Genomic DNA, 22,297 nt, shown 5'->3' with positions numbered 1-22,297 from the left:
TAGGAAAGCTGATTTATACAAGTGCCTCTTTTTAATCACATTAACAAACAGTCCAGAAACAAAGACTAACAAATCTAAGCAAAACATGCAACAGAAAAATATTAGGCCTGATGTTTGAGCCAACTACAGTCTCAATAACCGTAAACAGGAATTCAAACATACAAAACAAATCCCTCCTATTTGATTTAGATCTTAAGCATTCGACAAATACTGTCAATGTTTTATTAATGTTGCTGCTGAAGAAATAACCCGACTCTTGACACTTGACATCCAAATCTTTGTAAGCCTTTGCCACACAGTAAACAAAAGGCCCAGACACAAAAAAGTAATTCACTTAGGTCAACTTTTGGTCATGTCTTTAAAAATTCTTAAAAACTCAGAGAACACTTCAGGCAAAATGATTACGGTCTCTGGTCTATCCATCATTGTCAAGTCAAAACAAATCTGTAAAGCCCAGCTGAAACAGGTCTGTCATGTGACCTAGGGCCACTGTGGCTACTCCTGCAGTGCATTGTGGTCTCTTATTAAGTGCATACCATAACATCAGTTTCACACCAGCTGCACTGTGGCTGCCTGCAAGTACCCCTGCAGGAACTGGAGGGCTTCTGCATTCAGACTGGTGCTCAGCATTGAAGGAACCTGTAACCATAAAAATAAGAGTTTTGTCGTCTGTTTAGCATTTTGGTCCTCACATTTCCTTCCACATTAAATATTTCTTGTACATCTACACTTACTCTCCCAGGACAGGCAGTGGAGAGCTTGTGCAGTGACTGAGCCAGTAGGATTTTTGGATTGCCAACAGCATCTCCGATTGGGTCATGTTCTTTCTTTCCGGCAAAAGCTAGCTGTGAGAACGCCGTCTGATAACCAGGCGTGTCCTCAATGTCAATGAAGTGCTCATCATCAGGGATGCTGTCATCCTCTGGCAACTCAAACAAACCAATGAGAGCCTGGAGCAGTGGAGTCCTGTAGAGAAATCCAACTCTATTATACTTACAGCAAAAAGCTAAAAACAGAACTATAACCTGACTGGGAAAAAAATATATGCAGTGGCTGGCAGATTCCTTACCAGAGTTTAGTGTACTCCGTGTCCATCATGGCAGGACACTCAGTGAGAATTTTAGTGATGCCGACAGCACAGATCTTCTTTTCAACTGCTCCAGACACCTTCTGAACCTCTGGAATAATTATTTTCTCCAACACCATGCCAAACATTCTGCAAAGCAGAAAATGTTACACCACAGAAAAATTCGTTGTGATTGCAAAGCCAACTACAATGAGCTTGTAAAAGAACCACCAAACAGGATTACTTCAAATACACTTACTTTGGCTGAATGCTGTCAAAAATCTCCTGAAGTGCGATGGCTCCATATTTGACACAATACAAATTGACAAAAACCAAGAAACCTGTGAGAATGACGGGCACACACAAACATATTAAACTATAGTCGTATTCACATGTGGAGTTGAGCCACCGACAATGTTCAAATTAAGTTTTCTAAAGAGCGCATGATGAGATGGAAGAAGATTGTACTGACTCTTGATGAACTTGGTTGTTTTGGAACTTTGCAGCCTCTGGAAGAGCAAAATGAAGATCTGTTTCCTGTACTGAGTGATAGATTCTCTGCCAAAACAAGAAACAAAAATGTAACAACCTCATCAAGCAAGTTTGCTAGGGTCAATAAGGAATGATCCAATATGGACATCTACGATCATCTTACGGTGGCATGTGTTCTATGATGCTGTTGAGAAGGTAAAACCCTTGGTGATCATTGGCCTTTGAGGCAATAAGCTTTTGGAACACTCCAAGCAAACCAGGCTGAGGAAGAAAGAGCAGTAGACAAACAATCAAAACACACTGTGGTTATCCTGTTCCTTTTTACTCACTAGCAATCAGTAAAATGTAGAAAGTATTACAAGCTTAATTTGAGGAGCATCCTCTGCTAGGCTACAAAGAAAAACTACGCTTTTGATTCCACAATATTGTGTTATTTGCAGCTAAAAACAATCATTTTTCACACATACGAAAAGGTGTTAAAACATGCTATACTACTCTCCTTGCCATACACAACACTGCCATTACTTACTATTTTATCTGCAGCAGAGCCAGCAATAGTGGCACCGCCTTTCTCCAAGTAAGCCTGAAGCAGCCGGACCAGAGGAGGGATGTTCCCTGTTCGTTCCCATAAAACTGGCTGCAGCAGGTGGGGGAATAAAGCCATGTAGGATGAAGGAATAGAGTTGGAGTGGATCTCTAGTAGGAGAGACATCACCTGGAACACATATGGAAGAAACTCTGCAACAGAAAACAAATGAAGAGTGAGGTTCCTTTGATCAGGCAAGAGCTGCGGTTACTAAAGTATCAATGGCTTTACCGATAACATACCCTGGACATCATTCTGAAGGATCTCAGTGAAGACAGGGAAGAGTGCTTCCTCAAAGCTGCTGACAGTAGTAGGATTGGTCTTGCAGGTGATCCGCACAGACAGGCACAGGGACTCAAACAGGTAGTGGTTAAAGTGAGGCTTGCTGGGATTCTGAGGTGAATTAGATAAAACATTTTTAAAATGTTGACTGGTCTCCTTAATAAGCACAATGTGTCCTGTATATATGGAGTAACAAACTGCATGTTACCTTGCTGACTAGCAGGAGCTTATGAGTGAGCTGACCAATTAGAGTGGGAACGTAAGGAACAATGGCCTCCTGCAGCAGGGAAAAGCTGCGCATGATGGCTTTAGAAAGGAAGACGGAAGAAAAAAGCATGATTAAACTATTCAAAGTAACTTTGGAGTTGATCTGGTACTGATTGAGAAACATATTTACCCTTCATGATGTATTCATTCTCTGCTGAACCAGGAAGAGCCAGTGACTTGAACAAGTTGGTAAGTAGTTGTTCAGTAAAAGGTGCCATCTCAGCTGGGGTGATACTGAAAACATACAGACAGGATAAGAAGATAAAAAAAATAGGTCAGTAGCTATACAAACGAATCCAAAAATGTATACTGTCTTCAGCAAAAAGTTGGGCTCTCTGTGTTTAAAAGCAGCTACTTTCTCTATACAGAATATACATATTGCTTGATACTTACAGTGTTGCATTGTTGGGGCCCCTCATGGTGAACAGCCGCTCCAAAGCATGGGCAGTGTAAGTGTGCTCCACTATGCTCTCTGCCTGCAGGTGATTTATCAGTAGAGGAACTGCCTGCAGCAGCTGCTCCTTCGGCAGCTGAGGGTGAAGCACACACAGTGCCTTGAGTAATCTATTATTTTTGTTATTATTAAAATATATTGTGGCGAGTTCATACCTGACTTCTAAAGATCATAACATATTTGATGGCATCCGCCTTCAGCACTGGGAACTCGTTAACTACAATGAGAATGTAAGTGTGATAAATGTAACCATATTTCCATTTGAAAGCTGCACAACAACTGCATAATAAAGTTTTCCTCCAATCAGCTGAAAATTAATTCATATGCACCAGCCGGTGTAACACAAAGGTGATTCTGCAGCATATAAAGTACTTACTATTGGGGGACGTCAAGTCAGTGAGAATGTGATTCACAAAGAATTCATTCAGATTCACCAACTCATTGGCTTGTGTTATACCATGCTGTTTGGGAAAAAACAAAGACACAAACGCGAATAAACTTTGTGCACAAGATGTACTGGTAGTAGACATATACTTAAAAAGAAGGGGGGTATGTAACTATACCTTCTGGGTCTGGGCTTTAGATGCCAGCGATGTGACCAGATATATGGCAGCATCCTTGTGTTTCCAGTTCTCTGCGGGGTTCTTGGCATACTCTACCAGCATTGAGTTTACATAGCCAGAGAAGATTGCTGTGACTGGCCCCTCAAAAAATTTACAAAGCCCTCTCACCAAGTCGCAAGCTGCCCGTCGACGAGTATCAATATCTGCCGATGTATAGGTAGAGAAATCAGTATAATCAAGCGTCCTACCCAGCTAAAAAAAAAAAAACAAATCAATAGTGATGATCAAACAGCAGCAGTCTGTGCAATGGGTACAGGCAGAGTGGAAGGAAAATTATAGCTCTCTCTCCCAAAACCACTCCAAAATACACTCCAACTGGAATAACAAAACCACGACCAAAGATATTGTGCCCTCTCTTTTGGGATTCTATATCAGGTACAGTAACAGGTACCTGTACAAAAGTAAATAGTACCCAACCTAATATTTTATAAATAAATACATTTTATTAGAAAAGGAGATAAACTGTAATTTAAATCTTTACCAGATCCCTCAAGGTCTCTCCGAATGTATTCCTCAGAGTTATCTTCAAAGGCCTCTTCATCTGCACCTATTGAAACATTAGAAGCCTGTCATTCTGACACGGTAAATAAGCACATATTTGTGGGGTGTTAGTAAAGCTCAGAATCAGGCAGTGACAACATTTTCATGTTCTATCAGGAGAAGCAAGAAAGAAAAAAAAAAACATTTACTTACTTCTGAACTCCATGTTGGGCACAATGACCTTCTCACAAATGCTAGTGAGCGTGTTCTGGTCCTCAAATAGATGCTTGTAGTGTGGCCTTTCACACACTGATGCCAAGAACTGGATAGCATTGCTTACAAGCTGCAACAAAGAGGAGGCGAGATGTCAGTACAGACATAGGGAACTAGAGAAACACAATTATAGTTCACAGTTCTTACCAGGTCATATTTGACTTCCTGGCCAGTAGAGACTAAAAGGTTCCAGATAGCAGTAACAAAGCGTGGAAGGTACGGCTGAAATTCCTCATCGTACTTCTGAGCATAAAGAGCGGCATTGTCACAGATCTGAGACTTCAGCAACTCTAGGAGACCTGCTTCCTCCTCATCCTGAGTCACAAGAGATGCAAAGAGAATGTCAACGACAACTTCAATTGCAGTGTTAATTTGCCCTATGAATAGGAAATACAAGCAACTCACATCTGTTTGTAAAAGCTTATTATCCAAAGTCAGCAGGCCGTGGAAGTTGGTCATCCAGGTTTCCATGTTGTCCTCAAAAAACTCTGGAAGATCCTGTACAATAATGAGTTTAATAAGTAATATTTATTTATGTAGCGCTTTCAAAGAAAAATCTCAATGTGTTAAAACTAATAATATGATATAATAATAACATGCATCAAGTTTATTACTGCTCCATCTAAAAACTACAACACTGAAGAAGAAAAAAATTATTTATTTTATTTTTTCTTACCTATTAAATAGCAACAAACACTAACCATTAACTTAAAGGTTTCTATTAATCTTTTTAATTTAATTAGGTCAGGTTGTCACAAAATAAATCTAGTAAACCTTTTAAAGCAGCACAGCCACAATTCATACACAGCAAATACTTCACATACAAAAACTCAACCGACCTGAAAGTTGAGACTGTAGAAAAGCTTAGAGATGAGGGTGAGAGAAGAGAAAAGGACCTTTAAGGCATTGACGTCTGAAGCATGAGTCTGACACAATTCAATTGTGGCCTGCAACAAAGACAAAGAGAAGAAAAACTATCAATACCTGATCACTTGTCATTTCAGTTTTATCACATGATAGATGAAATGTTAAAAAAACTTCTGGTTTTCTTGTGAGCACTGTGGTAACTACACAGTAACATATTACAAACCTTGAACAGCTCTGTTAGAGGTAGGGCAAACGTGTCCAGTACTAGTTTTATCTCAGTCCAAAGCTCATTTGACTTGAATTCATGGCGATACCTTGGAAAGAAAGACAGCAAAAATTTTACTTTTTTAATTGCTCATTGAAAACAAAAATCCTTCAGAAGTGAGCTGTACCTCTTAAAGAGGGAATGTGCAGTACGAAGGACTCCATTGATGATGTGGAAGTCTCCACTTCTGAAGCGGGTCACCATCTCTGTCAGAAGGTCGGGCCATTTTTGAGGGAAGTCTTCCCTTCCTATGATGCTGATAGCATCACTCAACTGTGGGGAAACATTGGACATAGAAATTGGGTTTATTTTTAAGCATATTTCTCTACTTCTATACTACCCAACTTTGAATTAGATCATTTCAAGCATGATGATATGTGAGCATGTACCTGTTTTTGAATCTGTTCGGGGCTGCTCAACATCAAATTTACTATGTTTGCTTTGATTGCTGATCGGTCTGTATCTGAGATTTTGTTTGGTTCATCTTCAACCTTTGAGAGAACAAACCAGAATGACACATCATTAAGGACAATAATAACTAGAAAAGGGCATTTCCTGAAGAAAATGCGAGTTTGATTGCTGCAGCTGAAGCATTGCTTTGAATGCTGATGTGAAGGATTGCTCTGAACTGCTGGAGAATCAGAGCAATTCAGAGCTTAGTATGCCTCTGTGTGTCAGCCTGTTACCATGTTAACAGCAGAGGAGACCTCAAAAACCACTCCAACTTTGAGAGCCTGGCATGCGTAAACGATCAGGAATTAGAAAATTCTGAATACCAGTTTGATAGAGCAGCATCTAATGAGTGTTTTAAGACTAAAATGGCTGTCTGTAGCTTGAAATTTGTAGGAGGAGATACATTTGGCAGATGACCCTCGTTGAAGGGCTCTCTCATAGACTCCCACGTTAAAAATTACACCAAAATTGCTTAATATTTGAAAAATTATAATTTTTTTAAAAAAAACTTAAAGTTGACCCGGGATGTCCTCTGTGAGATTAACATTTTAAGTTATAGATAGTTCAATGGCTTAAATCGGTCAATGTATGCTGAAGATACGCTGTGCCAAAAAACGTACGGAAGAATAAAAAAGAAGAAGAAAGAGGCGTGAAGAATAGTAATAATGTACTTCCCACACATGTTAAGATAGTCAGTTACTAGCTTGGCATCTGATGCATTATGAAAACAGCATTTATGCAGTTTAAATGCATTGTCCGTATGTACACTCAACAAAAATATAAACGCAACACTTTTGTTTTTGCTCCCATGTTTCATGAGATGGACTTGAAGATCTAAACTTCATTCCAGATACACAATATTACCATTCCTCTCAAACATTGTTCACAAATCTGTCTAAATGTGTGATAGTGAGCACTTCTGCTTTGCTGAGATAATCCATCCCACCTCACAGGTGTGCCACATCAAGATGCTGATCTGACATCATGATTAGTGCACAGGTGTACCTCAAACTGCCCACAATAAAAGGCCACCCTGAAATGTGCATTTTGTTTCTGCTTTATTGTCAGTATCTGGTGTGACCACCATTTGCCTCATGCAGTGCAACACATCTTCTTCGCATAGAGTTTATCAGATTGTCTATTGTGGCCTGTGGAATGTTGGTCCACTCCTCTTCAATGGCTGTGCGAAGTTGCTGGATATTAGTGGGAACTGGTGCACGCTGTCGTATACGCCGGTCAAGCACATCCCGAACATGTTCAATGGGTGACATGTCCGGTGAGTATGCTGGCCATGCAAGAACTGGGACATTTTCAGCTTCCAAGAATTGTGTACAGATCCTTGCAACATGGGGCCGTGCATTATCTTGCTGAAACATGAGGTGATGTTCATGGATGTATGGCACAACAATGGGCCTCAGGATCTCATCACGGTATCTCTGTGCATTCAAAATGCCATCAATAAAATGCACCTGTGTTCTTCGTCCATAACAGATGCCTGCCCATACCATGACCCCACCACCACCATGGGCCACTCGATCCACAACATTGACATCAGCAAAGCGCTCACCCACACGACGCCACACACGCTGTCTGCCATCTGCCCTGAACAATGTAAACCGAGATTCATCCGTGAAGAGAACACCTCTCCAACGTGCTAGACGCCATCGAATGTGAGCATTTGCCCACTCAAGTCTGTTACGGCGACGATCTGGAGTCAGGTTAAGACCCCGATGAGGACGACGAGCATGCAGTTGAGCTTCCCTGAGACGGTTTCTGACAGTTTGTGCAGAAATTGTTTGGTTATGCAAACCAATTGTTTCAGCAGCTGTCTGAGTGGCTGGTCTCAGACGATCTCGGAGGTGAACCTGCTGGATGTGGAGGTCCTGGGCTGGTGTGGTTACTCGTGGTCTGCGGTTGTGAGGCCGGTTGGATGTACTGCCATATTCTCTGAAACGCCCTGGAGACGGCTTATGGTGGAGAAATGAACATTCAATGCACGAGCAACAGATCTGGTTGACATTCCTGCTGTCAGCATGCCAATTGCACGCTCCCTCAATGCTTGTGGCATCTGTGGCATTTTGCTGTGAGACAAAACTGCACATTTCAGGGTGGCCTTTTATTGTGGGCAGTTTGAGGTACACCTGTGCACTAATCATGATGTCAGATCAGCATCTTGATGTGGCACACCTGTGAGGTGGGATGGATTATCTCAGCAAAGCAGAAGTGCTCACTATCACACATTTAGACAGATTTGTGAACAATGTTTGAGAGGAATGGTAATATTGTGTATCTGGAATGAAGTTTAGATCTTCAAGTCCATCTCATGAAACATGGGAGTGTTGCGTTTATATTTTTGTTGAGTGTATATGTGTGCATGTATGTACACACAAAAACATACTTATGATCGGTCTGTATCCGAGATTTTGTTTGTTTGCTCAAGTTATTCAATAAAAGTTAGCAGTAATTAATTTTAACTAGACCTGAATGAGTGTTCTTACTGATAAAGTTCTATTTTTAAAAACAGTGGATATTGTGATATCAAATTGAGAATACTGTTCTATTCCTGTTGAGGATGGCCAATGAATTCTCAGCTATGAAGACTCACAATTCGCCAGTTTCTTTTGATGTAGTTCTTAAATGTAACAGCAGCACAGACACGAATCACGTTGTCTTGGGACTTCTCCAGTAAAGTCAGAAGTAACAAGGGGTAGTTCTGGTTTCCCTCCACAGACTCAAGAAACTTTTCAGCTAAGAGAGAAAACACAATACTTTTTTTAAACTGATGATGATCAAAAGATGTGCATTTTAATGATATATATTAATGCTATGAGGCCGTATTACCTGGACGCCTAACTGTTGGGTCTGGATCCAGTGTTTTTCTGAGAAACTCAGTCAGGGTTTGTAGGTTAGCATCATTCAGTTCCATGCTCACAACTATGAACAAAAACAAAATGAGTTAATGAATGACAATTAGCTTTGAGGCTTTACAACATTGGGATTGACCTCATCAGAAGGCGCAACTTTGGCACATTTATAATGCAAATTCGTGCTATATTTGCTTTGCTTATAATCAGAAATATGAAACCAACATATATGTACCAACCTAAAATAAACCGTGAGTCATTTGATTTACGATATCAAGTTTACAGTTCATATTGCTGTCATTTGTGCATTCATGTAGCTTGCTAACTGCTACCCCGGTCAGACGGGCTGCATTGCCTCAATCTGGCAGTAGCTCAGTTGTGCCCCTCTGATTATGGATCGGTTCATGCAGTATAACGTCTGAGCTAACGGGCTAAAGGCTGTCTTCAGCAAGTTATAATAAAACCACATGGCGGCTAAGACATGGCATAAAGGACATCGTAGGTACGGTCAAAGTTATATATGAATCACTATACAACAATAGCAGCTACGAGGTGTTCAATATAATCTAAAACGCTATTGAATGTATAATCCCAATTCCAGTGAATAGACAGATCCAGCCGCCGGTCCTCTCCAAGCCTGTCAGCTAATGTTAGCACTAGCTTGCTAAGGTGTTTGCTGCTAACCATAAAGTTAGCTACTTTCTCAACATCACGCATTTACTCTAAACATACTGAACTACTTAGCCAAATTAAGACGCTACATATGATAACTTACTCAAGGTAATGCAATGTCTTACCGTTACAATAAATTTCAGTAAGGGTGTGATGGGGAGAGAAAGCACCACAAACCGAGCAGACGTGGTCGCCGTGCCAGCTTTCAAACGTCGGGAGTAAAAGGAACTGCGCGGTCACTGTAGAGCGCAAGCGCAGATGTCACGCCAAAGCCGTAAGACACGCCCCATGCTTGAAATCAAGCACAACAGCGAAAAGTACTTCGTGTAACCCCGCCCACTTTACAATGCTCCAATCAAACGCGGGTGCGTAACAACTTCCGCTTTTGTACGAGGACAGACAGGAAGTTGGGGTAAAAGATGTGTAGAGTAAATTCTGTTAAACATTTTTTAGGGAAGTAGGCAACATGAACAGCGTTTTAAACACATGCGAGTCACATTGCAGCTCAACACAGCGGCGGGCAGACGACGTGACTGTATTGGACGGAAGACGAAAAGAAAAAGTTGCCAGAAATAATACTATATATATAATGATTTTGTACTTGGTCTGTGGCGATGCTTTGGCCGTGCATTGTTAGTCTAAATGTTTTTCTTAATATTACCAGTTCTTGCACCACACTAGGATATTTTTCTTTCAAGTACTGACTCACACCTTCACAGGAGTCTTTCACTTTTTTAGCGCCTTATGCGCATTACATACATTTGCATCAGCGTCCCCTGTTGATGGCAACAAAAACATCCTCTGCAGCTGTTGTATAACAGTCACTCATAAATGAAAACAGCCAGATTTAACTGTTCACATTTTAATTGTGAAAGCATGAAGAATGACAATTCATTAACAATAATGCACTTAGAACAACATATGGAATGTAAAACAAACGAAAGAACAGCTTCAACACAGTAAGCAGCAATGCATGAATATAAACATCTTTTTTTCTTTTGACAACACAAAGTAAACGCTTTTAGTGAGCTTAATCCTCTTCCTGTCTCACAGGTCTGGGAACAGAGGCTCGCATTGGGAATGCATGCTACAGGTTGTGCATCTGACGAATGTTTAGTGTGTCCCGCAGCATCAGGTCACGGAGACGCCAGAGCGCATCTGCCATTGTCTTATGGGCCCCCTTACTCTTCAACCAGTGGGATGGTAGTCTAGACTCTTGCTCTTTTGTTAGGCGCACATCCTGTTTCTGAACTGAAAGCATACAAAAATACATTTGTAAAAAAGTAGCAAAACACAGAAGAATTCCAAAATTAAAAACCTATGATTAATGTTAAAAAAATGTTAACAGAGATGTTGACCAGAAAGTTTAGCATATGCCAAGATATGCAATGTAGTATCATTCTTGTTTTACACAGATTTAATACCTTCACTGTGAAAGTAAACAAAATAAATAACCTGAGAGAGTTTGGTCCCATTTGCTAATAGTCGATGATTCTGCGCTAAGGCCCTCAATGTATCTGAGGTATGCCTCGGAGTGGAGCAACCGCTGGGATTTGGCTGGTGGAGACACAAACACTGGGGTGGAGGGCTGCTGGAGTGCAGGCTGTCCCATCTGGCCTTGTCCTGGGTATGGTGGTGGAGCCTGCTGCCCCGTGCCTATCAGACCCATCTAATGAAATATTGTAGGATTATTGCTCTGATACAGAAAGTAAATCACACAGTATTTAAGCAATCATTATCTATATGTACACATTAAGCCATAATATGGAAGTGCTGTAAAGTGGATCAATAGTCATTATGTATAGCAGGGGATTAAGCACAAGGTATGGCATTCTAGCAAAAATACAAACTAAAGCTGCCTTTATAGTCTTGTTTATTTATACTTTGCATTGATAACTTTCCTGCAGAGCCTGCTAACAAATTACCTGTGATCCATGAATGTTTCCTGCTCCAGGTCCACCCCCCATGCCATTAACACCTGCGAGGATATTCAACATCAGAACATAGTTAAAATACAGAAGAAGCCACTAATGTTTTATTATTTATATTTCAAATACTACCTTTTCAATTTCTGTTTATTACATATCTCAGAAATGCCAATCGTTAAAAAATAAGCCACATTGTGGAAGCCTGATTGTTGTTTATCTGTAGCAAGGTTGGTAATGAGCTGAACACATGCCCAAATCCCTGTTGAGACCATGTGCTCTCAACTGACCAGTCATCAACTCAAGGACATCAGCCTATTGGTACAGGTAGCCCCTCCAGCAAGTCAGATTGGTAAACAGGAAGCAACTGCGTGGCAGGTGAGGTGGCTATGACAGCACTCTTACCAAAGTATGGCATTCCAAGGAACCCAGGCATAACGGGCAGGAGATGTTGGGGAAATACAGGCACCCCCATGTGACGTGGTGGAATGCCAGTCATACTAACCATGCCTTCAACATGGCCCTGCAGGGGCATCATAGCTGACCTATATGCACCCATCATACCTTCCCAGGAAGGAACAGTAGTAGAACACAAAACACCAAACATGCATCAGTCAAACATGCATTCACTGCCAAGCATGCATTAATGATAAAATACAGTTAGTGCAGTCATTTAATTACCAGGTCGTTATGATGAGGATGAATGGAAACTACACAAATGCTCTGTAAACAACACAGTGCACATGCACAACTTTCAAGCATGATTATTTGTTTGGCCTCAATCCTTGAATAGTGTGCAACAGTCTTTCACTACCTGGTTGGCATTCACAGATTTCCACATATAAATTCTACAGATTGACCTTGTGGGTTCAACAGCATAATGGGTGTTGTACACCATTTAAGGTTTGGCCTTATAAAGGAAATGATGTTACAGGCAGCAATAAAATAAGACTATGACCTTCAAACGTTGCAGACATGCTGGCATGGGTGTGATAAGAAAACTTTAAACTGTGAATCATTCTAGCAGTTTAGCTTCTTAATCCAGCCTTCTAGTGTTCACTGGGGATCCATCTGCATCTATGAGGGGTTACCTGACACAGGCGTCATGCTGGGATTTAGCATCCCCATGGGGGTTGGGGGAGGCACCACACCCATCAGTGCCCCTACTGGGGTACCTGCTCTAGGGGACGTCAGATGCTGGGCCCTCTCGCGCTCCTGCTGCTCGGCTACTTTAGCTGCTCGCTCTGCAACAAAATGAAAGTAAATTATAGGTATGACCTTAATGTTGATTATCTCCCTGAAAGACGATCGTCACCTTCATACTCTGCTTTCCTAGAACTCTCCAGGTTCCTCCACTCTGTGCCAACAAGACGACTCAGCTCCCCAAAGGAGAAGTCAGGGTGCTGGGCTTTGATGACTGCTCTCATCTCACTGCTGAACAGGATGTAACCACTCATGTTGATCTTACGCTTTGAGCCTTCCTTCTTTGAAAGACCCTTTATGGATTTGGGTGTGGACTGTAACCAAACACAGAAGAATTCTTAAAAAACATAATCCAATCATTTAACTACAAAACAATTGATAATTTAACTCTGACCTGTGGAGGAGTGTAAGGCATGATATCCATGTCACTAGACATGGAGGACTGCATCTGAGGAAGAGACTGGTCACCTAGGTCACCATCATCATCCCCAAGATCCTCCAGCTCTTCATCCGTCATGTCAGCAAACTTAGCCTCCAGTTCCTCAATTTTCCTATCTAGGAGAGGGGACGGTTCCTTCTGGGGAACTATGAGCTTCCTGTGTAAGAATATATGCAATTCACCAACCTTTACTAAATGAATCATTCATTTTAAAAGAACTGACTTTGGGGTTACTTGTAATTCCTACACACAGTAACATACTGTTTTTTCTGTACAGTTGTTTACCTAAAATAGTAGATTTCATCCTCCACCACTTTCCCGGAAAGCGAGAACCTCTTCAGACCCTTGAACTTCTTCATCTGCTTCTCGCTCTCAATGTAGCGACTCTCACAGAGAAGAACATTCTCTTCAGGCACTTCAGTCGGCCGACACGACAGGTAGTCTTTGTACGACGACACAACACACTTTCCTATCAAACCACAAGCAGTACAGTTTATGCATTTGATTAGTCTAATCCTATTGTTGTCAAAAAGTGTTGACATTCAATATACTCCTCTATACTTTAGAAAGGGTACCTATGATGCAGGTCATGGGACAAGTCTCCTCTAGATTGCTAAGGAACACTTCCTTCTTGTAGAACATCTTAGTGGGCTCGTGCTCAGTTTCTTCAGGATGGATGAAGATGGGGCCAAAGAAGTAACCTGCTCCATCTCGCATCCACATCTTCTCAATCCTGTTAATGATAACATTATATTATAAAACATATAAAACATATTTTCCTCAATGAAAACATGAACTATCAATCATATATCATGCTGAGAATATATTCAGAGCATTTACTCTACCTGCCCACACGGTGGCGCACTAGTCCATGAGAAGCAATGTAAACACAGTCCCCCAGTTTCAGCCACAGATTGTTGTAACAGAGCTGCTCATAGTACTGACAGCCTGGTTCTCCGTTGGTCATATCCATGGAGACATCCTCTCGCTCCTGCTGACACAAATTTGTGTCCTGACAATACTACTTATGAGCACACTGTCATTTTTTTATAAAAACAAGCTGCTGGCTATTTACCTTGTCAACAATGGCATCTGTCATTTTGCTTTCATCTGGAATCTCTGGTGGTTTCTCTTCTTGTTTGGGGGCAAACATGGATGCCACACGCACTACAGGTAAGGGAACGTCTCTGGGAACAAAGCGGACCGAGCTCAGAGGCATGGTCCACATCTTGATCTTCTTGAATGACTTGGACTTTGCAGAGTAGCGCGACTCGCAGACATAGACATCCTCCGCTCTGAAGCCTTCTGGGTGTAGCTTGAAATATTCCTTAAATCCAAACCCAAATAATATGTAGTCAGCACAGTCCTACCAACAAGAAAAACCAAGAAAAGAAAAAAGAAGCCATCTACCTTCACAAACATGACCACACATTTCCCAAGAATCTTGCTGACAGGAGCTTTGTTGTAATAGTCACTCTTAAAAACTTCCTTCTCCAAGAATTTTCTTGTGGCTAAATGAAATGTTTCATTTGGCCTGTAGAACCAGCAGCCATACAGCCACTTCTCTCCTGTGTTCGACGGCAGAAAAGCAAACTGAGTTTTGTTTGGTCTAAAAAAAATAGACGTAAGTAGTGCTTTAATTATGAGAACGAAGGGACTGACCTGTGTCGTCTTGCCAAAGACGTTCAATGTAGATTATATGGGGCTGGAGGTTTGGCTCTGCAGGCTCCACATACACATAGTCTCCCACATGGTACATGCTGTCCTTGAAGCTGCAGTCCTGGCTGTATGTGCGCTGAAGGTTTGACTGCCATGATCCTCCGACAGGGTCGTCCCTCTTCTCGGCCTCTGGAAATGTACAACATATTCCATAAAACAAGGCTGTGACCTGAGAGAATTCATCATACTGTAGGATAGCACATTCGGCTAGTTTCAATAAATATGTCAAAGAATACCCCTTTTCTCTTCTTCTCTCTTGATTTTGTCCTCTTCAAACTCCTTGGGAAGCTTCGCTTTCTTCTCCTTTTCCACATCACTATGCAGATGTTTGGAGGTGTAGCTGAGGGCAGGGGACATCAGGATCTCTCCATTCTTACACAGCTCGTCTCTGATCCGAATGAAAAACTGCTGCAACTCCACTGCATCCTCAAAGATCTCCGAGTCTGTCCTGTAATGAATGTATGAAGTAACACTTTCTTTCAACACTATAAACACTGGTTTGGCTTTAAACCTGAGGGGCAACTCACCTATTCAAACGCCTGGCCTTCTCCAGCACTTCAAACATGTGGTCCTGAAATACATCCAACCTCTTGTACTGCCCTTGATCAACATTTTTTCTGATGATTTCAAAATTGAGAGACGGCTTCTCTGGGTTTGCAGGATCAACAGCAGGAATCTCAGCAAGCGAATCACTGTAGCAACGTCCCTCATCATCTTGGTGTCCGAGGACAGACACAAAGAGGCTGCGGATAAGTTCCTGGATGAGGCGGGCCACATCAGGCACATGTGCGTCCTCTCCTCCCTCCAGGTCACGCCTGGTCTCTAACAGTACCCTGTGAAGCAACAAGGCATCTCGGTAGATCAGAGACTCGGGCTCGTTGTAAGTGCAGGCATTGTTGAACATGAGCACCAAGTCCTCAACCAGCGCATCCACATCCTGATATTTATTGGCCAACATGTGGCTCTTGATTTTCTCCATATCCACAGGCTTCTTGATGGCGATGTAGTAATCCGGCAGCTCGGCACGAGATGGCAGCCGCAAGAAGATGGTGCTGAGGCGACGACCCCGCTTATCTGTGTAGTTCTTCACAGCTTCATAAAGCTCATTCAACTTCTGCTGTAATGGTGTTAAGTATTTAGACTTCTTTAGAGTAATGCTGTTCTTTCCTGCAACAAAACATGCATGTGTGTGTAAGTGTTGATTCTGAAGGATTAGTGCTTAGATTTGAGTATGTTAAGTGACGCCATACTGGCCAACTGACTGACATACTTATTTTCAACTTTGGGGACATTATGTCATCATCATCAGTTGCGGGTCCAAGATCCCTGCGTCTATCTTCCATGATTTTCTCTAGGATATCTGCATCATTATAGACCTACAACAACATCACAAAAGGTGTGTGAGAGCTGCACACGCTCCCAGACTTTCTGTTAGCATTCTGTCTAACCAGGAAACAAATGTGGTTTTTAGGCTTGTAGCTGTTATTAAGGAACTGAAATCCTTAGACAGCATTCATCTTTAACAACACCAGTATGTTACCTGCGAACCTTCCTCATTGTAGTGCCGTGCATTGCGGAACATCAGCCTCATGTCCTCCACCATTGAATCTTCAGTCATGTACTTGTCTGAGCGGATGTTGTGTTCAATGGTCCTGAGGTCCATCGGTTCCAGAATGACCTTGTAGTAATCAGGGTAGTCCTTCTTCGAGGGTTTGACCATGAAAAGGTCACACAGTCTGCGACCAGTGCCAGCTTCTCTAGCCTCAGTCACAGCAGCTAGGAGAGCTTTCATTCGGTTTTTCTTGGTGTTCTTCTTGTGGCTGGAAATCAGGTGCAAACCAACAAATAACGGTCACATTTCTTGACACATAAAAAACTGCACACTTCAGAGAGAACGAGTGACAAAGAGTACCTTTTTCTTTTTGTGCTACTGGTGTCAGATGTGGCAGACGAGAGCATGCTGTCTCCATCATCATCATCTCTCTGTAAAAGCTCCTTTCTCTTCATCTACATCGACATTTGAAATATAAAAAATAAACCTGACAACTCAGTAAATCTTTCAGTAAATACCCAAACAAATCAAAGTTAGAGACCCTGGGACTGACCTGCTGAATATGTTGAAGTTTGAGTGCGCGCTTGTAGATGGAGGAGTGAGGAACATTATAGCGCTTAGCATTCTCAAACATGAGAGTCAGATCTGAGTCAATATGTTCCACACTATCATACTCGTTGCTCTTCATCTTGTTCCTGTGGGGAATTACGGGCTCTCACATTTGGGAAGGAGGGGCACAGAAATACTGTACTGTACAGAGTGTGTGTGTGATGCCGTATTTTCCCGTAAAAATATAAAAAGAGAATGTTGGTGAAAAAACAAAAACATAAATCACGAAAACATAAACAAATCATAAGAAATTAAGCAGATAAACTGTGATAAAAGAAGGTTATATTACAAGAAAAAAATGTTAAAAAAACTGCATAAACATAGCAGCATAGTAGATTACAATGATTATTAGTTCAGTCATACTTGATCAGATGGAGGCAGATTGGCTGAGTGATCTGCTGGTAGTAGTCGGGGTAATCTTTCTTGGAGGGAAGCTGCAGGAATGGCTCAGAAATCAGCTGGCCTTGACTATTCCGGGCACCCCGCACAGCTTCATACAGCTGGAAGATGGGATTGGTCATGTCCATGTTAGAGGTCAAACTCTCTGCCTCAGATTCCCCCTCATCATAGTGGACAGACCCTGAGCGATGCAAGAGATAAACCCCTTGTAGTGAATGTAGTGAATATAATATTCTGAGATTCTACAGAGCATCTCTGTCATATTTCATTAACTACACTAATAAGCTGAAGTTGTACCAGAGAGTATGCCTTCTTCATCACTTTCATACTGAAGTGCCATGGTAATAGCTGAGAGGCGGTCTCCCTGGGCCGACCTTCTATTCCTTACAGAGATGGAGTAAAAGAAGAGAAGGGTTCAAAACGTAACTTTGCTTCACATTATCTTTATTATGAGGTTACTGATTCCAAACTACCTGATACGGATGCTGGACTTGATTGGCTCTCCGTGTTCCATCTCAGACTTCTTTTGGGAAAATATCTTTTTAATGGTGTTTGCATCCTGGAACACACAAGTATGTCATACATAAATGTTATTTAAAAAAACACTAGTGATGACTTGTACTTGTCATTTACACACTGACCTTAAACACCTGTGATCCAGGCTCATTGTAGGTTTTGGCATTCTTGACCAGCAAGTCTATGTCTTTAACCATGGCATTTACACTCCTGTAGTGGCCCAACTTTAAACAAATGTACTGATTTTATCAACAAATTATTTTAAAACACAACATCAGCATTTTACAGAAACATTGTAATGGTTTACCTGAATCTTCTGAGCAATGATTTTCAGATCTATTGGTTCCTTTATAATGGTGTAATAATCTGGGTATTGCTATATTAAAAAACAAATGGCAAAACTACACATCAAAGTCACAGATTTTACAGAGAGGAAAATTTATGCTGAAAAATGCTCAAACCATTTTAGAGGGAAGCTTCTGGAACAACTCGCTGACTAGGCGACCGGTAGGCTCGGTGTAGGTCACCACCGCATCCAGGAGCTGCTCAAGCACCTCTTTCAAACAGGTGGGTGCACTCTGAAGTTTACAGGTAGTCACAAAGGTTAGGCAACAAATACCAAATGGACCTTAGTGATATGTTCACTAACACTACACTATACAATTTCAAATGAGAGCAGGTTAACAGTTGAGAAAATCACGTATTTAAAGTCAGATGTAGCATGTATTGTGTACATACAACGCATGTGAAATATATAAGTAATGTTGAATTTAGTGACACCTAGAGTATGGTTGCAGATTGCAACCACCTGAATAGTCCAACCTAGAAGGCCTACTTTGGAAAACCTGATCGCTGATGATTATACACTAATGAAAGCAATTATGAATACAGTAGAGACTTATTATACTGAGTGTACCAACAATCAATCAGCTGGCAGAGGATCCTTCCTAGACTAAAACAGTCAATAATTTGCTCCTTGTGATCAAATTGTGTGTTTACAGTATTACATTTTTGTCATAGGGTTAAAGATTTTAAGAAACTGAGATGCTGTCATGGCTGTTGGTGATAGAGACAAAAATCATCAATTGTGCATTGATAATGCTAATCCCATAGTGTGGTCCTTTATTATTAGGAATAATATCTCAAAGTCTAGATATTGCCTGAAGCTCTGATTAAACATTGAATAAAATAAGCTTTCTATAATATGGACATAACAGTTTGCATGTCATGACTATGCACACGTTAATTAATAACCACCATGACACACATTCTAGGTAGGTACTGAGAGCTGAGTCAAAACATCACTGATTTTAGCTAAAACATGTGCATAAATGTCACCTCATCTTCAGTAGACCCCCCTGGGTTGTCTTGTGCATCATATCCATCTTCATCATCCACGTCATATTCTCCTCTCTGAACAAATTCATTCTTGGTTCGCAGGTACAGGTCCCACAGTTTGCAGGCTGCCCTGTATTCAGGACTGTCTGACTGCATACAAACAAGACAAATGTAATTTATGATTACAGCCTGGACCTTCTACACTGTTCACCAGGATGAACACACTTTTTATTGCCTTCATTTACATTTAAATGTTGTTACCTTATAATATGTTTTTGCATTGTTGAATAAGAGTTGAAAGTCACTGGTTAGCTGTTCAACATCATCATACTCCTCCATCTTTAATTTCTGTTGGATCTTCATCATGTCAATCGGCTGAGACACCACATGGTAATAGTCTGGTTGATTCCTGTAAAAAAGAAAAAAAGACTCTTCTGTATCTGTCTAATGTTTGTTATCACATTAGTTAAAAGGATTCATCACTCACCTTCGTTTGGGGGCTCTGATGAACAGCTCGCACAACATTCTGCCTTGATCATCCTTGTAATCTCTGATTGTATTGTACAGCTCATGACACACAGCGATCTGTAAGGCAAAGATTAAACACTGAAAAACGTCCACAAACTTTTCCCACAACTGCTTAATCAAACTGCAACTTAGTATAATTCTCATGGTTTTATATAAAGAATCAGTAACTGAAATTTGTAAAATTACAGGATCCACAGTTGGAATGTTTGAGGTCCTTCTCCTCTTTCTCCCAATTGAAGACACTAACGGTGAAGTCTGGCTATCGTCAAAATCTCCTCCACTCACACTGCTAGAGGGGGATGTCGCCCTTCTCCTTTTCAAGGCCATGATGAACCCCTGAGAAGACAATTCCAATTACACAAAAGAATAATGACAAATGAACCGGGATGGTCCTCTTGTGAAATACACATGCATTTTATTTTTTTTGAGTATATCTGAGCTATTTTAGAATTCTATGGAGCTCTGCAGGTCACCAACAGTATTCTGCATCCTAAAGAAAGCCTGGTTAGCCTGAAAAATAAATATTAGAAAGTAGCTGCAGCTCCATAAATGCCCACTTGGGGGTGGCTTCATTAGTGAGTCAATTCCTATTGTCCTTCATCCTCACCTTTACAGCAAAACATAAATGTGTTTACTGTTTGCAACCGTTTTAATTGTAGCTCAAAATCATAATATTTATTTACACTAAATAATTATATTAGAATTAAAGGTACAGTTCCTTTGTTCAACAGGGGGGTGACCATTCGAACACAAACTGCCTGCAGCCACCCCACCCACCTCAGCTCCAGTGAAGCTCAACACAATCTTTGGATTAAGATGTGAAGTGGACTCAGACACAGCCAAAATGATGACTAAGCTTCGTAAGAGTGACGTCACAGAGACATGAATCCATCTTTATTAGTATAATGGTGTTTCCATTTGTGGGGCTGCATTTTGAAGGGGTCAACAGTAGGTCTCACCAACAGCTGAGACAGTCTGGCCTATGTAAGACTTCCTGGTAAGACTCCTGCAGTTGATACTAAGGTGTAGAAGCGTACCCAGCAAGAGTTTGCCGAGTCTGCTGTATTCAATATAAGCATCCCACTGTCCCCAGCACATAATCAAACTAGTAGTACGTAGTAGTACGTTGTGCTACAAATGTTCCACCAGTTGCATCCTTGGCTATAAGGGAAAAGAACGACACATTTGTCAACCACCACTGAAGGAGCATTTAAAATGGGTCAGCCTTGTCAGACCACTGTGATGCAACCGGTCTTTAAATGTGGCCCGCTGAAGGATGCAGCCCCTGAACCGGGACACAAGTGGCCCTGTATGATTGACCATGCTGACAAATCATCAGTGACCTGATCTGAAGGTCTAGATATGGTTTAAACCAGCTGTAACACCAGCACCATAACAAATGTTTTTATTATTTGCAGAGAGCGAGGACACGCCCACATTTCATCAATAAAGATAAAACATTTGACCTCAGATGAACTTGACCCTTATTTAAATACTGAACTTCTATCATCGGACATTCACTTTTAAATTTTGATAAAAAAAGGGGGCAGAACTCGGTAAATGTGCGTTTTTAAAAGACCCCATGTTCGCTTCATATGTTCTACATATTAAATACACACCTCCTCCAGCTCACTGCCGTTACCTCCTGTGACATTTCCATCAGTCTACAGCAATGATGCTGGCATGTCTGGAGGTCCAAAATGTTACCAGCTGACTCTAATGTCACCCAGCAGCTGCACACATCAGCAGTCAGCTAGCATGCAGAGCGGCAGCTGTCCACCCACCTGAGTGTCACTCAGCGTGGACAGGTACACGGTCTTGAATAGCTAACGATAGCCACATTTAACGGTTAGCCTTCAACATCACCTAGTCAGAGCCGAGACAAAGACATCACTGTAACGACTAACGTTACAAAGCTGCAGCTGCGCGCGTCCACGACACTCGGTGGAAAAGGATCCACTTTCTCCAGGTGACACAGCTGTGTGCTTACCTGCTGTGAGCGCGGCACTAGACCCACACAATCTGAACCATCAAGAAAGCCAATCACTTATCGATTTTGGACAGAGCGACAGAAGTGTGAAACTATCGACGGTACAACCACCACTTCCGTTTGTGCACCTTCACAATAAAAGCGCACGAGTTTTTTTCAACTAGTTTGTAATAATTTTCTTGTCTCATCTCACTTCAAAGTGGCATTGTTCGAGGAGCAGATCACATAATGGTGAATGTCAGTATTTAGGAACCACATCATCTGCACAAAAACAATTAAAAAAGATGTCATATTGTTAGTGCAACACGCTCTTCCTGTCAGTTCAAAGCCTTTTTACCTTGAAATTAAATGTCTTTTTTACAGAGCCACTGTCTTTAAATATGGCAATATATAGTATAAGCAATATATACATAACATTTATGTTTCCTAATGTGG

At 41.4% G+C, this 22,297-nt stretch overlaps 2 protein-coding genes across 5 annotated transcripts; both read right to left on the bottom strand.

Moving 5' to 3' along the window:
* Nucleotides 1–9: 9 nt before the first annotated feature.
* Nucleotides 10–9,883, bottom strand: cse1l (CSE1 chromosome segregation 1-like (yeast)). Its single transcript, XM_028406713.1, has 25 exons — nucleotides 9,770–9,883; nucleotides 8,950–9,042; nucleotides 8,714–8,856; nucleotides 6,045–6,146; nucleotides 5,783–5,928; nucleotides 5,614–5,704; nucleotides 5,363–5,470; nucleotides 4,929–5,021; nucleotides 4,671–4,838; nucleotides 4,464–4,593; nucleotides 4,252–4,317; nucleotides 3,711–3,913; nucleotides 3,524–3,608; nucleotides 3,303–3,364; nucleotides 3,087–3,223; nucleotides 2,824–2,927; nucleotides 2,635–2,732; nucleotides 2,387–2,537; nucleotides 2,088–2,296; nucleotides 1,722–1,819; nucleotides 1,539–1,624; nucleotides 1,326–1,407; nucleotides 1,070–1,216; nucleotides 735–966; nucleotides 10–639 (listed from the first exon to the last, which is right to left on the bottom strand). Exons 2-25 carry the CDS (start codon nucleotides 9,032–9,034, stop codon nucleotides 550–552), a joined length of 2,916 nt encoding a protein of 971 aa, XP_028262514.1. The 5' UTR covers nucleotides 9,035–9,042; nucleotides 9,770–9,883; the 3' UTR covers nucleotides 10–549.
* Nucleotides 9,884–10,490: 607 nt separating this feature from the next.
* LOC114436216 (protein polybromo-1-like) lies at nucleotides 10,491–21,984 on the bottom strand. Of its 4 annotated transcripts, XM_028406378.1 has the most exons (30): nucleotides 21,863–21,984; nucleotides 20,059–20,208; nucleotides 19,832–19,929; nucleotides 19,606–19,753; nucleotides 19,345–19,494; nucleotides 18,468–18,584; nucleotides 18,314–18,382; nucleotides 18,132–18,230; nucleotides 17,964–18,049; nucleotides 17,788–17,873; nucleotides 17,455–17,671; nucleotides 17,036–17,177; nucleotides 16,843–16,937; nucleotides 16,471–16,750; nucleotides 16,201–16,306; nucleotides 15,458–16,097; nucleotides 15,167–15,378; nucleotides 14,874–15,059; nucleotides 14,622–14,779; nucleotides 14,287–14,538; nucleotides 14,057–14,202; nucleotides 13,787–13,944; nucleotides 13,497–13,680; nucleotides 13,167–13,368; nucleotides 12,885–13,086; nucleotides 12,661–12,813; nucleotides 11,975–12,133; nucleotides 11,570–11,622; nucleotides 11,100–11,313; nucleotides 10,491–10,895 (listed from the first exon to the last, which is right to left on the bottom strand). In XM_028406378.1, the coding sequence occupies exons 2-30, from the start codon at nucleotides 20,197–20,199 to the stop codon at nucleotides 10,732–10,734; spliced, it is 4,917 nt and encodes a 1,638-aa protein (XP_028262179.1). In that variant the 5' UTR covers nucleotides 20,200–20,208; nucleotides 21,863–21,984; the 3' UTR covers nucleotides 10,491–10,731. The 4 variants fall into 4 exon arrangements, with proteins under 4 accessions (XP_028262179.1, XP_028262176.1, XP_028262177.1 ...); XM_028406375.1 differs by lacking the exon at nucleotides 11,975–12,133 and having other exon boundaries at nucleotides 14,057–14,223; XM_028406376.1 differs by lacking the exon at nucleotides 11,975–12,133.
* Between the last annotated feature and the right edge of the window lie 313 nt (nucleotides 21,985–22,297).

The sequence above is a fragment of the Parambassis ranga genome, chromosome 5, assembly GCF_900634625.1.
Source record: "Parambassis ranga chromosome 5, fParRan2.1, whole genome shotgun sequence".
NCBI lineage: Eukaryota > Metazoa > Chordata > Actinopteri > Ambassidae > Parambassis > Parambassis ranga.
This window is presented reverse-complemented; position numbering and strand designations above follow the sequence as displayed.

Coding starts and splice junctions, on each gene's coding strand:
- cse1l (XM_028406713.1), bottom strand. CDS start 9,034: ATGGAACTGAATGATGCTAACCTACAAACCCTGACTGAGTTTCTCAGA. Junction 4,318..4,463: donor GCCCAACATGGAGTTCAGAA/GTAAGTAAATGT, acceptor ATGTTTCAATAG/GTGCAGATGAAGAGGCCTTT. Junction 640..734: donor CCACTGCCTGTCCTGGGAGA/GTAAGTGTAGAT, acceptor TTATGGTTACAG/GTTCCTTCAATGCTGAGCAC.
- LOC114436216 (XM_028406378.1), bottom strand. CDS start 20,199: ATGGCCTTGAAAAGGAGAAGGGCGACATCCCCCTCTAGCAGTGTGAGT. Junction 16,751..16,842: donor AGTAGCACAAAAAGAAAAAG/GTACTCTTTGTC, acceptor CCTGATTTCCAG/CCACAAGAAGAACACCAAGA. Junction 15,060..15,166: donor GAGAGAAGAAGAGAAAAGGG/GTATTCTTTGAC, acceptor GTACATTTCCAG/AGGCCGAGAAGAGGGACGAC.